The following is a 14638-nucleotide window of genomic DNA, read 5'->3' on the forward strand; positions in this document are numbered from 1 at the left end:
TATTTAAATCCCAGAATTTGTACGAATGCAAAGGTGGATATGAGCAACTGAAATAAGAAATAAATTATCTGCTAATACTTGCTTGTCTTTTAAAATGCATGAAGTCTTTTCCCATGTGTTACCTCATTTGGCTCTATCCATTCCTCAGAATGGAAAACAGTTGCAATTTTGTTTATCATTCTTGTTATTTAGGGGAAAGAAAAAGTTACTTTTCTGACAGATAAGGCTTAGGCCAACAATACCTTTTCATTTAGAGAATGATGACAAGGACACTCATTCTTAATCTCCAATACCTTAGTGAATGCATTTTTTAAATATGACTGTCCCCCTTTTCTATGACAGGGTGAGTCTAGTTTATCTTTGAAGTCCCAGATTTTTGTGCACTTCCTGTCTTTGTAGAAGCTCAATGAATGTTTAATGCTGAGTGAGTGGATTTATTTGGGATAACTTTCCATTTATTTGTGTCTTCTTTATTTTTTCTTTATTTTTTCAAATATATTTTTATTGATTTCAGAGAGGAAGGGAGAGAGAGAGAGGGAGAAAAACATCAACGATGAGAGAAAACCATTGACCGGCTGCCTCTGGCATGCCCTCTACTGAGGATTGAGCCCACAACCTGGGCATGTGCCCTGACCGGGAATCAAACTGTGACCTCCTGGTTCATAGGTCTATGCTCAATCACTGAGCCATGCCAGCCATGCTGTGTCTTCTTTTATATGTAGACATATATCAACCATTTAATATGCATATGGCACTGTAGTGGGCACCAAGTAGAGGAGAATTTTTAAAAAATGTTAATGTATGAGCATTCTAACCTTCAAACCCTTCTATCCCCCTCCTTCTAGTTTACCACCATTCTAGGGCCAACACTGCATACATAAAAAGCTTTATATTCTATGCCCAATACTGAAGAGATCACGGGGACAGACAGTAGTAAAGGAAAGGAGAAGGGATACAGTGAGTGACTGCTACTTTCATGGGTTACACAGTCTGTGATTTTGCTTCTAACTAATGGTATTTTGTAGTCATTTTTTTTTCATCTTCTTTCAGTATGAATTTCTGATATATTTAAATATATTCCAGGAAAATGCTGACTGTGACATACCAAAAGCATGCCTTCCATCTGGCATTTTCTCTAATCCTATAGTCTACTTCCTAGTGCAGTTTACTATCTGGGCTCTGTAATGTTTTCATTCAGTAATCTCAGTCATTGGGCCTAGTGAGAGAAAAGGCTAAGTCAGAGGCCTGAAGTCTGCAATTTGATTCTCTTTATGATTACTTTACAACACATATGAAAAATCCCAAGCTTGAGAAGTGAACAGGGGAGGTAAGATTTTGAGTGCTACTTGCTGGGGCAGGGTTCTTTAAGAACCAAGGAAACTACTCTCTGAAATAATATATGTGGTCTTTTCTTAAGCAAAGGAAGCACTTATGAACAAAGTCGAGTTTAATTTGTAGCAATGTACAAATTAATCACAAAGTATCTGGAGCAACACTTATGATGTGTCTAATTTGCAGGGACTTAGGGAACTTGCTGAAAGCAGTACAGATAATTCCTGTCTTCTAGCAATGTGTTATCTTACTGAACAAATGAAATACCACATATAAAACAAGTCTGAACAACACAAGACAATTCTTATCTATGTAAACATGGAGCTATGTATGGAATTATGTCACAGAGGCTAGAAGTTCTGAGTAAGGGGAGTTGATAATGGCTAAAGTAGAAGGAAGATGTAGAAAATAAGTGAGGACTTGAAGTATGAGTGGGATTTACAGAGACAACATGTGCCTCATGACATGCCAGGCAACACGTTAAGTGTGTTAAATGTGTGATCTCATTTATTCTCTACAGTATTGATAAATACTATTATTACCAATGCCATTTTTCAGGTCCAGAAACTAATGTTCAGAATCCTTACAGCTGGCACAGCTGTGAGAGGCCAAGCAGCTGGTCAAATCCAGGTTCTGTGGTACTGGAGCCCACATACCCACTGCACTGTTTGTCCTGGTGTCCTAGGCAGGGTATGAGTGCCCGTGTATGTAAATGCGCAGCACATATCACTGGAAGGGGCCTTTTGGAAAGTTAGTCATCAACCCAGCCTACTCCTCAGAAAGAAAACTCTCTTAGGTAGAGTCTCACCTTATTTTAATTTGGGGGGCTTTCTATCTCCAATACCTGAGAATTAGGGCCATTTCTCACCAAATGACTTTATTTTCTACAATTCTGCTCTATTGTGTTTGGGACAACACACAAAGTTAGAGCCTTCTTTGCTCAGAGGAACAGCTCTACTCAGCTCAGCATCAGAGATCCTGCCACACTCAGATGGAGGTGGTTATATATATTAAAATATAGACATATGATAGTTCCTCCACAACTTTAATAAATCTCCAACAATGAAAACTTTGGGGGGGGGTCTCTGAATTTCAGGGAGGATATAGAATAAAAATGGCAATAATGCTGGTTCGACCTTCAATTGCTGACTAAACTTTGGCTAGTGATACATATTTTTTACAAAATAGAGCCATATCTTCCTCCTCTGTATATAAAGAAATACATCAACCTCCCTACAAAGAATATGTCCTCTCTTTTCCTTTTCCCATGAACAATTTGTTGCTAGATGCTATATTCCCTTAAAAAGTTTTATTCTATTGTGTTGCATTATAGTTAATCTAATTTATGTCTTTCTGCCATGACAGATTGTGAATTTATTGAATTCAAGGATCGAATACATTTTGGTATTTCCAGCATCTTGCAGGTGTCACTGTCAGTGCCCAGCCCGCATCCCCATTTTTTTTTTATCACATCAGTGCATCATTTGACTTTCAAATGCCAGCAGTTGCATTTCTTTGCTTGAGGGCTTTCTCTGACCCACGCCACTTTATCCACCCTTGTGGCAGACCAGAAGTGAAGATTAATTAATGGCCCTTAAAAATACTCTCATCTAATGACTGATGGGAGTTGATGTAAAATACCCCAACTCCTTCTTCCTTTGGGCATAATAGCTCAGAAGTTGTCTTCCAGAGTTGCCCATGGGATAAAGCTTCATTTGCCCCCAGGAAATAATGAACTTGCTAAAGCACTTTTTCTTGGTTTCCTTCCTTACTGTCTCTGTTCCCCACTTCCCAACTAGTGTATGGCTCACTTTCCTAATAAAATACTTTCACTTGAATCCTTGACTCGAAGGTAATCCAAACTAAGAACTCCAATAAATGTCCTTCTAATTAAACGGATGCATCATGTAACATGAGATAAGAGACATGACAACACTATGCTACAATAGTGCTAGAGGCCTATCAGTCAATTTTGAGCCCATGTAAACACAATGAGCACCATGATTTCAGGGTTTCCCTCTGTGGACAGCAGGGCAGCGGCTGTCCTAGTTGTTAGAGAAGAGTGTATGTCAAGAACTCTAGCTTCTATTTTTAGATCTCTTGCTGAAATAGAAAACCTCTGTTTCCTTACCATGCAATAGTGACCTTCCTACCCTCACAGAAATGGTGCAGAATGGCTAATGAGAAAACAAGTCCCCATTTGTGGAAGCCACGGAGGAACAGAGAAGGGGAAATGAGAGCTGTGGTACAATTCATTGGCAGATATGGTGCTCTCTGATCTCTTTTGTCAGCAAAACAGCAAGTGCTGAGTTGCCTGGCAGTGCAATGGCCTTCAAGCATACAAAGCCTGGCTCTGAGTCTAACACTTCCAAAGGGTTATAATTTCTTAAAAAAAAAACCCTAACATTAAAAGAAATTTTTCTTTAAAAAATAAAGGTCAAATCATGACTCTCATGCAAATATAAAATGAAAACATATTAACGATTTTGTTTAATTAATCAATGAGTGATCCAGGCAGATGGTATAACCGGTTCAAAAGAAAGCCCCAAAACAGACACATTTATAGATCAAGAATATTGAAATGAATGCTCAAATGGAGGCAAACTAGTCTCTTCCACAGTGGGGGAGGGAAGCCACTTGAACCTTGTCTGGACAGGACAGAATTCGCAAGAATAAGCAAAAGATATTTGACATTTCTATCAGTTATACAATTTATAGAGTTGTAATATAGCTCCATTAGAATCACAGTCAAATAACATGGAAAGGTGTAGTATAAACAATGCATAGTTTTCCACTGAAGTACAATTATTTTCTATACTCTTGATTGTTAGATTTAATAACACAATTCTTTGCCAATAAGAAGAATATCATTTTTTTTTCTAGAGCCTATTTATACTTTTAAAATGCGGGTCTTTTTCTTAACATTCTGAGCAGAGATGAGAGTCATAAAATGTAGGGCAGAGATATGTGTTTGAGAAAAGTACATCTGATCATTAAATTAAAGGGGAAATCTCAAGGTTTAGGAGGAGGATCCTTCCTTGAAAGGGGAAGGAGATGGGAAGAGGAAAGAAATAGATGATATTTCACACACACTATCACATCCAGTTCTCCCAATGAACCTGAGAGTTAGGTGAAGATATTACTTCTTTTATAGTTGAGGAAACTGGAACCCAGAGTGATTAAATAACCTACAGAGGGTCACACAAAGAGTACATAGCACAGCCAGGATTTAAATCCAGTTCTAACTCTGAAGTTTATTACTTTTTCCATTATTCCATGCCCTGCTGGTCAGGGATGATGTCAGGAGGGAGAGAAACAGTAAAGAAGTTTCCCAACCCTCTCTGCAAAGAGGAAAACTCAGTAGCAGTTTCAAAGGGCCATGTTGCAATGCTGCTCATTGGTGATTGTCATGTTTTCTGTCACCATTTTATCATTCTGTTGATAAATAGAATTCACCTCTGATTTCACAGGCTTAAATGAGACACTTGATTTACATGAACAACCTTTTGAGAAAACTATCCTTTGAACTTGCAGGGATGGAGCCTAACTGATGGGGTTAGAATGCCTTGTATTTCAAGTTGCTCTGCAATGAAATGGAAATACACAGATTTCTTTGGATGCCACTGCATTTCTTTACCTGAGGAGACTTATATCCTGATCAATAAGATTCACTGAGTTTTTATTGAACGTCTACTATGTGCTTAGTAATATACTGAAATGCCTTGGGAAGCATTACAGTGAATCAGATCTGAACCATACCCTGTCTAGAAAATACTAGAAAAGATTAGACACATTTGAAAAATTTACTATAATATAACATGATAAGAGTTATGGGGCTATAGTAGTGCCAAGAAAGATGATATTCAAGTTGGGAGAAATATGGAAAAATTCACTGAGTAGGTATCATTTGAACTGGACTTTGAAAGATGACAATATTTGAACATGGAAACATATGTATATATGTGTGGATTGCACCTAATTCCATTATTATAAACCCCAATACAGCATAGTTTCTTCTCTAAAAATTTTTAATGGAAAAAATATTTTCAATTTATCAGAACCTAACAAGTTGATGAACCTGCTATTCATTTTGCAATGTAGTAGATGATTCAATTAATACGAGAAAAAGTTATCTTCAATTCTATTTTTGTTACTTCCTAAAATGAAAGGAAATATCATTTGGGTTCATTAGAAATTCTCAGATCTCTTCATTTCAAAAGTAATTCCAAATGACATTTAAAATTGTCTTCTTCTAAGGTTAAATGGGCCTCTATTTATTATCTAGATCCAACTCCAAGAGAGCAAGAATCTTATGTTTTCCAGCATTTCTCCATCTGATGACATTTTATTAAAGCACAAATGGAAATATATGTAGATTACCCTTATAAATTGCTCCCAACATGAAGGTTTCCATTTAGCCTGAGATCTTTAAAATGGGAAATGAACCTTGTCACCACAAGCAAAGTGCCCTACATCTCCCAGAACATAAACTGCACACTTTAAGGTTACTATAATCCTGCAATGAACAAAAAGGCAGCTGTTCGCCTGTATTAGAAAGAAGCTGATGTTTCTAATACAAAAATGTCCTCTCCATGATGTTTGCTTGGGTATACACTTTTCCTTTCATTTGACATTTCTTATAGAATGACTCAAGGGCTTTATAGCAAATTGTCCTTAATGCCTGTTTTTTTTAATATTTACTCCCCCAACTCACTATATCATTATAAACTAGAGGCCCAGTGCACGAGAATTGTACATGGGTAGGGTCCCCAAGCCTGGCCAGCGATCAGGGCTGATTTGTGGGGCGATTGGGGGCCCCCGCTGGCACCTGCCTTGGACTCACAGAGCCTGCCATTTGGTTCTCCTTGTTTAGCTTAAAAGACATCTGTAGTGACTATAGTTGACAATACTAAATTGTGTATTTGAAAGTTGCTCAGAGAGTACATCTTAAAAGCTAACTAATTGCTTTGTCTGGCAATTTCATCAATTTATCACCATGACTGATCCAAAGCAAATTGTTTGCTGGACAATCTCACCAGGCTGTGGGAATCAATAAATGCCCAATTTCTTTATTCCTCTGACTATTTTGCTCTTTGAACAGACCTGGATGTCAGCAACCAAACTGAATGTTGTAGGACTGGTAAAACCATTTTGACCTTGTGCTGGGGAAGAAGAATCAATTACTTTTAATACATTTGTGGTGAATTTTCAAGAAGCTTAATATAATTCAATTGGTTATTTTGTGTAACTATTTCTAATTACCATCATGCCATTAAAAAAACACAGCAACTTTCTCCATTCTTTCAGATTATGTGCCTCAAATCATTCCTCACAAAGGGAGTATCATGATGAAAAGCCATTCCCTCCCCTTGCAATCCTCCAAGGCTCTCTCTTTCATGGGCATCAAAGCACAATGCAACACAGAAAGCCATAATAAGAAACAGTGTTTCCCCATGTTCATGTAGCAAGACTCTGACCTTTAACTACATATCTTCTTGCTTCCTCTATGTGCTTTATTTTCCCCTTTATCACTTGAGTTAATGGCAAGAGGTTTTCCTCTAGACAAAAATCTTATGCCAAAGGAAATTTAATTTCTGTATAATTCAAGCACATATATTTCATATTCCATTTCCATCCAATGGCCCCATACTAAAGCAATTGTAGTACTTGAGGACATGTTAAATTATTTACAAGAAATAAAATTCAAAATGAAAATGCCATTCTTGTCTATTTGTGGAAAGAGAGGAAAAAAGTAACATTTTTATCTTAGAAATGAAAGAATTTCCTCTGCTGTCATCTTTTGCCTTAAAATGATGTTGGAAAATAACATTAACTGAGGCAAAACTAACGATTAGTGACTAGTTGTTTTGGTATTATACATGATCCCCTATTTTTGCCTTATGCTTATTTTTCATCTTTTCTGCAGCCCTCTTTTCAATTGTTTTCCAGCTTTATTGAAATATAATTGACATATAACAATGTATAAGTTTAAGGTATACAACACATTGATGAATACACTTATATGTTGCAAAATAACTACCACCCTAGCATTAATATTACAAAATAATTAACACTGTAGTATTAGCTAACACCTCCATCACATCATATAGTTATTTCTTTTTGTGGTGAGAACATTTAAGATCCATTCACTTAACAACTTTCAAGTATACAATGCAGTACTGTTAACTACAGTCACCATAACTTATTCATCTTGTACCCTTTGACCAACATCTCCCCATTTCCCTTATCCCCCACTGCTCCACTTTCTGTTTCTACCAGTTCAGCTTTTTTAGATTCCACAAATAGGTGTTATCATGCAATATTTGTGGTGTTTTTACTTGCCCTTGTCCCATCCTCTCCCAGTAGTGGTTTTGGTTTTGAATCAGTGACAGCCTACATTCTCAGTATGGAACCCTGTTCCTTGGGTCTGAAGGGGGCAGAAACAAAGAATGGCATTATATATTGATAAAAGGGTCAAATCACTAAGATGATATAACAATTTAAAAAATATATGCACCAAACAACAAAGACCCCAAATACATGAAGCAAACATTGACAAAACTGATGGGATAAATAACACTTCTACAATAATAGTTGAAAACTTTAATACCATTTTCAATAATGAATAGAACTTCTACAGAGATCGGTAAGGAAACAGAGGACGTGAACAATACTATAAACCAACTAGATATAACAAATATATACAGAATGTTCTGCCCAATGACAGAAGAATATACATTCTTCTCAAGCACGTGAAACGTTCTCTAGGATAGACCATATATTGGGCTATAAGACAAGTCTTAATGAATTTTTAAAAATTAAAATAATAAGAAGTATTTTTTCCAACCATAATGGAAAGAAGCTAAAAATCAACAATAAAAGGAAACCCAGAAAATTCAAATAATCCAAGGACACAGAAAATAGTGTGGTGAAAGCCTGAGTGGGACTGGGGAGGAGGGAGTCAATGTGAGAAATAAATGGGGGCATCTGTAATACTTTCAACAATAAAGATAACTTTAAAAAATATTTGGAAATTAATGTACTCCTAAATAATCAATGTGTCAAAGAAGAAATTATAAGGGAAATTAGAGATGAATAAAAACAAAGATACAACATACCAAAACTTATGTGATGCAGTAAATGCAGTGCTCAGACAGAAATTTAAAATGTAAATGCATGAATTGAAAAAGAAGACAGATCTCAAATCAATAACCTAATATTATAACTTGAGGCACTAGTTAAAGAAGAGAAAACGAAACCCAAAGTTCTCAGAGAAAGTAAGTAATGAAATTTAGAGTAGAGAAAAATAAAAATAGAAATAGAAAAGCAATTAGAGAAGTAACAAAACCAAAAGTTGGTTTTTAAAAAAGATAAAAAACACACACAAACCTTTAGCTAGACTAGAGAAAAAAAAGAGAAGACTCATAAATAACTAAAATCAAAAATGAAATTGGAGACATTGCTACTGACCTTACAGAAATAAAAATAATTATAAAAGAAGATGTTAAACAAATTAGATAACCCAGATGAAACTGTACAAATACCTAGAAACACACACAATTACCTAAACTGACTAGATTAAGTGGAAAATTTTAACAGACCTAGAGCAAAAGATTGAATGAGTAATCAAAAATCTTACAACAAAGAAACATTCAGGGCCAGATATTTTTATTTAAATGAGAATTACCACACATCTTTCTCAAACCTTTCCAATAAATAAAAAAGGAAAGAATACTTCCTAACTCATTCTTAGAGGCCCACATTACTCTGATATCAAGCCAGATAAAGACATCAGAAGAAAAGAAAATCACAGACCAATATTTTTTATAAATATAGATGCAAAACTCCTCAACAAAATGTTAGCAAAACAAATCCAACAGCATTAGTAAAAGAATTATACACCATGACCAACTGGGATTTATCCCAGGAATGCAAAGGTGTTCAATATCATAAAATCAAAGTAATACCCCACAATAATAGAATGAAGGAAAGAAAACACATAATCTCAATTGATACAGAAAAAGCAGTTGACAAAGTCCAATGTCCTTTCACAACAGACAGAAGAAAACTACTCAGAAAACTAGGGCTAGAAAGAGACTTATTCGACATGATAAAGAGCATTTATGAAAAATTCAAAGCTAACTACATGACCTGATTTTATGCCATCTACAGAAAGACTAAAAGCTTTCTCCCTAGGATCAAAAACAAGACAAGGAATATCTTGTTTCACTACTGCTATTCAACATTGTATTTGGAACTTTTCTACAGAGCAATTAGACAAGAAAAAGAAATAAAAAGCATCCAAATTTAAAAGGAAAAAGTAAAACTATATTTGCTGGTGACATGATCCTATATATTTTAAATCCCAAATCATCTAAAAGAAAACTACTAGAGCCAACAAATGAATTCAGCAAAATTGCAGCATTTAAGATCAATACACAAAAATCAGCTGTGTTTTTACACAGCTGCAATGAACAATCTGAAAAAGGAGATTAACAATTCCATTTACAACAGCATCTACAAGAATAAAATACCTAATAATAAATTAAACCAAAGAGGTGAAAGATTTGTAGCTTCTATCATTAAGATAATTCTATTGGCCTCAGACATTTTACTTCTGTACTTTAAAAAAAGTGTCCCTAAGGTTAGGCAATTTCTGCCTCTTACAAACTCTGTGACCTTAAAAAATTAACTAACCACCTTTGTGCCTCATTTTCTTTATCTATACGATGGGGAGCATGGCAACACTTAACTATTGAAGAATTAAATAAGGCATCTACTGACACACAGTGAGGTTTTAATGTGTGTCAACTCTTATTATATGCATGTGCTAATCTCTCATAAAAAACTTTTTTCTCTTGGTTTTATATCTAAATGCAAATGAACCTTGAGACAATGCCTAAGATTGAAGAAGTCAGATGTAAAGAATAAAATTATCCCAGAAAGGTACAAACCAATGGAAAATACCATGATTGATGGGTCAGAAGGGAGAGAAAATACTGTGTAATGAATGCAGTGAAGCAAATTGGTTGAAAGTTTCGGTTTTGGGGATCAGAAGGATGAGATGCTGAGTCTCTGATTTTCTAATTACTGTGACATGACTTTAAGCAAGTTACTTAACCTCTCTAACCCCCAGTTCCCACATTTGGAAACATTTACTGGAGCAATAAAACAATTCCTCTTTTGTAAGGATTAAACTGGGTAATTTTAATATGCCTAGTACAGTGTGTCAATATATTTTGGGTTCAGCAATATACTCACACTGCCATTTACTGGGAAGGATAAAAACAAATGTATGCCCTTTAAATGTTTCCAAGTCAGTTGGGGAGGCCAGACAAATAGATACTGTACAGTACAAGACAATACTCCTGTTAAGATGACATTTCTCTTTTCCTGTTTCTTCCCCCATCATTCATTTTCTATATATCTTGCATATAAAAAGTCATGAAAGTTTTCCATCCTGAATTAGATTATCTAAAATTAAAAGGTTTTATTGTAAAAAGAACAAAAATGCAAACACACAATTTCTCATGACTTGCCTCTACCTTGTATAATTTTTTTCTTATTAGCAGAAAAAATAGTGTTATAGAATAGAATTTTATGGCAAAGAGAGACTCATTTTTTATTTTGTTTTGAGTAACCAAAAAAACAAAAACAATATCAAGAAGAGTAGGAAGTGACCATGGAGAAGACATCTTAGCAGATGCCGAAATAAGGGGAAAGGGATGAACTACAAGACTTGGAGGCTTTAAAACATTTTGGTAATATGGTGGTGTCTGCAAACTTTTTAAAGAAATACATGCTTTATCAGAAAAGTTAGTTATGCTAAAAAGAAAAACAACTTAACACATCTCTTTCACCAAAACTCCTTACTCCTTCTTTTACCAAGGTCCTTGCCTGGCGATTTAAATTAGCTGTTCAGCCCATTTCCTTTCCTCATTTTGAGAACCCAACATGGACTTCAAAGACATGGTGCTCAAGTGCCACCACAGCTCTGTTTTATTAGCCTTTGAAGGAGGCCTCAAGCCAAATTCCTCCTCATTTAGATCCTATGAGCTAATTGAGTAGAAAGCCAACTGGGTGTAGCTTGCATCAGGTTGCTGAGCCTTTTTTGAGTGAAGACAAACTTCCATCAGGAAAAGCAAAGATGGTTCATGGTTTCTTATCTCAGAAAGCATAGGGAAAACTACATGAGGACAATAAACATATTCCCCAGCAAAAAAAATTAAACTGAAAATCATCATAATGATTTATTTATTGTCAAAGAGCAAAGAGTCTGTGGCCATACCTCTCTGAACACACCTGATCTCATCTGATCGCTGAAGCTTAGTAGAGTTTGGCCAGGTTAGTGCTTGGATAGAAGCCAAAGGGGAAGGGAAAAGAGAGCTAGTCCCTGTCTCTTTAAAGAAAAAAAAAATAGGCTTTGTTCAAAGCACATCTAGCATTAATAAACCATTGCTTTTACATTGTATTTGCTGAGGCAACAATCTGGACATCAATTGACATCTATTTTTTTCTTTTCTTAAAATGAGCTAATTTTCTTCATTTTATTTTGTATTTCTGTACGTCATTTTTCTTTGTGGGGGTACCAAGGGATTATAGAAAAATGGGGTAAATTCAGAGGCATGAGAATAATCAAACTAGACGTACTGATTTAAAGGGTGTCATGGGAAAGGAGGTGAACCCTGACCTATGCACAGTTCAAACTACAGCTCCATTTAAACTCATGACCCAGGCTTATTTCGTCACCATGGGGTGCTCACTGTTGATGTCTACAGCATTGTTGAGTCTAAGGTGAAAGAAATCCACCTACCCAAAAGGCTATTTTGATAGCAACCACTGACAATGAATTCAGTTTAAGTCTTCAGTTTGTATATTCCAAGTCCAAAATTCTTCAGGGTAAGTTATCATTGCTTAACTGTCATTATTTAAAATACCAGTGGGAATGCTATCACTATAAACCTCTGGGTAAACATTTTTTTTTTGCAATCTCACCATCATTTTAATTTTGTTTACATCTCTAGTCATTTGCACAGATGTTGATGAAGCTGCATTTTTGCTTCAATGTGTATTGCAATATTCTTATTGCGTTCTGCAGGTCCTCCAGTAAACGTTACTTGCAATATTTTTATCAACAGTTTTGGATCAGTCACAGAAACCACCATGGTAAGTGCTACAATGCCACTGGCAAGAGAAAAACTTGACTTGATTATGCCATGAACACAACCTGTCAAATTTTCTATTTATTGTTCAACTTGCAGGGCCTCCTGTAAATGTTACCTGCAACATATTTATCAACAGCTTTGGGTCAGTAGCAGAAACTACAATGGTGAGTGGGACTGAACATTGAAGCCATGGTGTGAAGGAATGGGATATGGGATCTAAGAGCACCACTGTATATTTGTGGGATATTTACTGAGTGCCAATTTCCAAGTTCACTCACCTCTAGAAAGTAATTATTTATACTCTTTTACTTGAGAAAGTCATTAGTCAAGTGTTCATTACTTAAAATTCAATGATCTTTTATCCATCATGCCAAGGAAATTTTGGAAACACTTAATGTTTAGTTAGATTTAGGTAAATTTATCAGTAATAAGCATGGTGTATAGTTAAGGATATTAAAATATTTGCATCTCCAATGTTTCAGAAAAATAAATTTCAAAGTTTGGGAAATATTTTTATATCCATTATTTTTCCTATACTGTAAGTTTTAACATAGTCAGGCCTCATATATGCAATGTTTAAGATATATGCCAAGGGGCTGACTTTACAATAAACACATCATGCACACATGCACACACACACATAATTTTGTTGGCAATAGAAAGTAGTCCTGAGTCCATAGAAATAACATAAATATAAGACTATTTAAAGCTCATCATAATGTACATGCAAACACGTTTTATGTATATGAAAGTGGTTTTAGATGCTTTAAAATTTGCCAGATTCCTTATAGATGTCATGGTTATGGTGTTGCCTTGTCACAGCCTATTTTTGATCAGTAGACTTACAGTGCTAGGCTATAGTGTGAAGATTGCTTTTTGAGTGAAATATTATCTTGGTCCCTATACAATTTATTTTATGCCCTAAGTCAATTGGCTGGTTTTAATTTTCATGACTGTAAAATATGCAACCATATTATTGGATGAGATAAAAATAAAATATAGTTGAGCTTGATCAAATAGTAATGATGGCTGATGTACTAGAAACACTCAAGAAGTGAAATAATGAGCACAATGCCACTGAGATGTAAAAAATAATGTTCCCCTGTTTTTATGAATTTTCTCTTTTAGGCTACTAGGATCATGTCTAACAAATTATTGTACTTTTCAGTATCCTTGATGCTAGAAATAAATAATTTATGTTTTACTACTCCTTCCCACTGGCAAAATTAGGTATAATCAACCCCACTACCCACTGTAATATTGCTCTGGCACAGCATTGTCCAGAAATGAGACTTATGGGCCTTGACAGAATATAGTGCATAAATAATTTTACCCAAATAAAATGGTGTTGATAGGGTTATTAAATGACATAATAAAAGTTGAACATGGAAAGAATAATGAAACTCCGAGCTTGGCATTCAGTCTCTGTCTCTCCCCTCTTGGTTTTATCCTGATAAATCTCCCAGCAGCCCAAATCACTGTCACCAGCTTTACACGATGGCATTCAATGACAATATTTGCACGACCTAATGCTAATTGCATTAATTAGTCTCCTAAGTTGCTTTGATTAAATCTCCTCATTGCATTTTACCCTCAATCAGAAATGCAAATGTGCACCTTTTCGATGCTCATTAATGCAAGAAAAAGCTTACTATTTAACGAGATGAAAATGGAAACTGTGGAGATCCTTCTTTTCCAGAGTCCTTATCAGCTACTGACGGTGTTTAATAAATGGGCTGCTTTGGTGCTTCCCGGTCACTTATTAAGGTGTTCTTTGTCGTGTTTCCTATGAGGAAATTTGGAAATCATTGCTCAACTGTGATATCAACAGCTTGTCTGTTCTGCTGTATGGGATATATTGAATCACATGGTCAGAAGAGTGATGTGTTTTAAGCTATTTTATTTCTTAGCTTTTAATGTAATGACAAACTTCATTTGATTTGTTTTTTTTTTAAAAAAAAGCTCATTTATTTTCTTCAATATGTGTGAAGCTAAAAAAAAAAAATGTTTTTGAAACTCTATCATATTTAAATCAAGAATAAATCCCTGTACCACTTAAGGTAGGGACTGGCAAAATTTCTTTCTGTAAAAGGCCATTCCATAAATATTTAAGACTTTGAGGGTCAGGAAGTCTCTCACAA

At 35.3% G+C, this 14638-nt stretch overlaps 2 protein-coding genes across 2 annotated transcripts in view; one reads left to right on the top strand and one right to left on the bottom strand.

Annotated features, from left to right (window-relative positions):
* FANCB (FA complementation group B) overlaps nucleotides 1-14638 on the bottom strand; it is a 400139-nt gene that overhangs the window by 131711 nt on the left and 253790 nt on the right. The window lies entirely within an intron of this gene.
* Nucleotides 1-14638, top strand: part of GLRA2 (glycine receptor alpha 2) — a gene marked incomplete at its 5' end in the record, with an annotated part of 177663 nt that overhangs the window by 22039 nt on the left and 140986 nt on the right. The window contains one exon of the mRNA XM_081115082.1: nucleotides 12431-12498. Within this exon, the coding sequence (XP_080971208.1) occupies nucleotides 12431-12498 (68 nt within the window). The remainder of the gene's footprint in view (nucleotides 1-12430; nucleotides 12499-14638) is intronic.

This window comes from Myotis nattereri, assembly GCF_964212035.1.
Source record: "Myotis nattereri genome assembly, chromosome: X".
Classification (NCBI taxonomy): domain Eukaryota; kingdom Metazoa; phylum Chordata; class Mammalia; order Chiroptera; family Vespertilionidae; genus Myotis; species Myotis nattereri.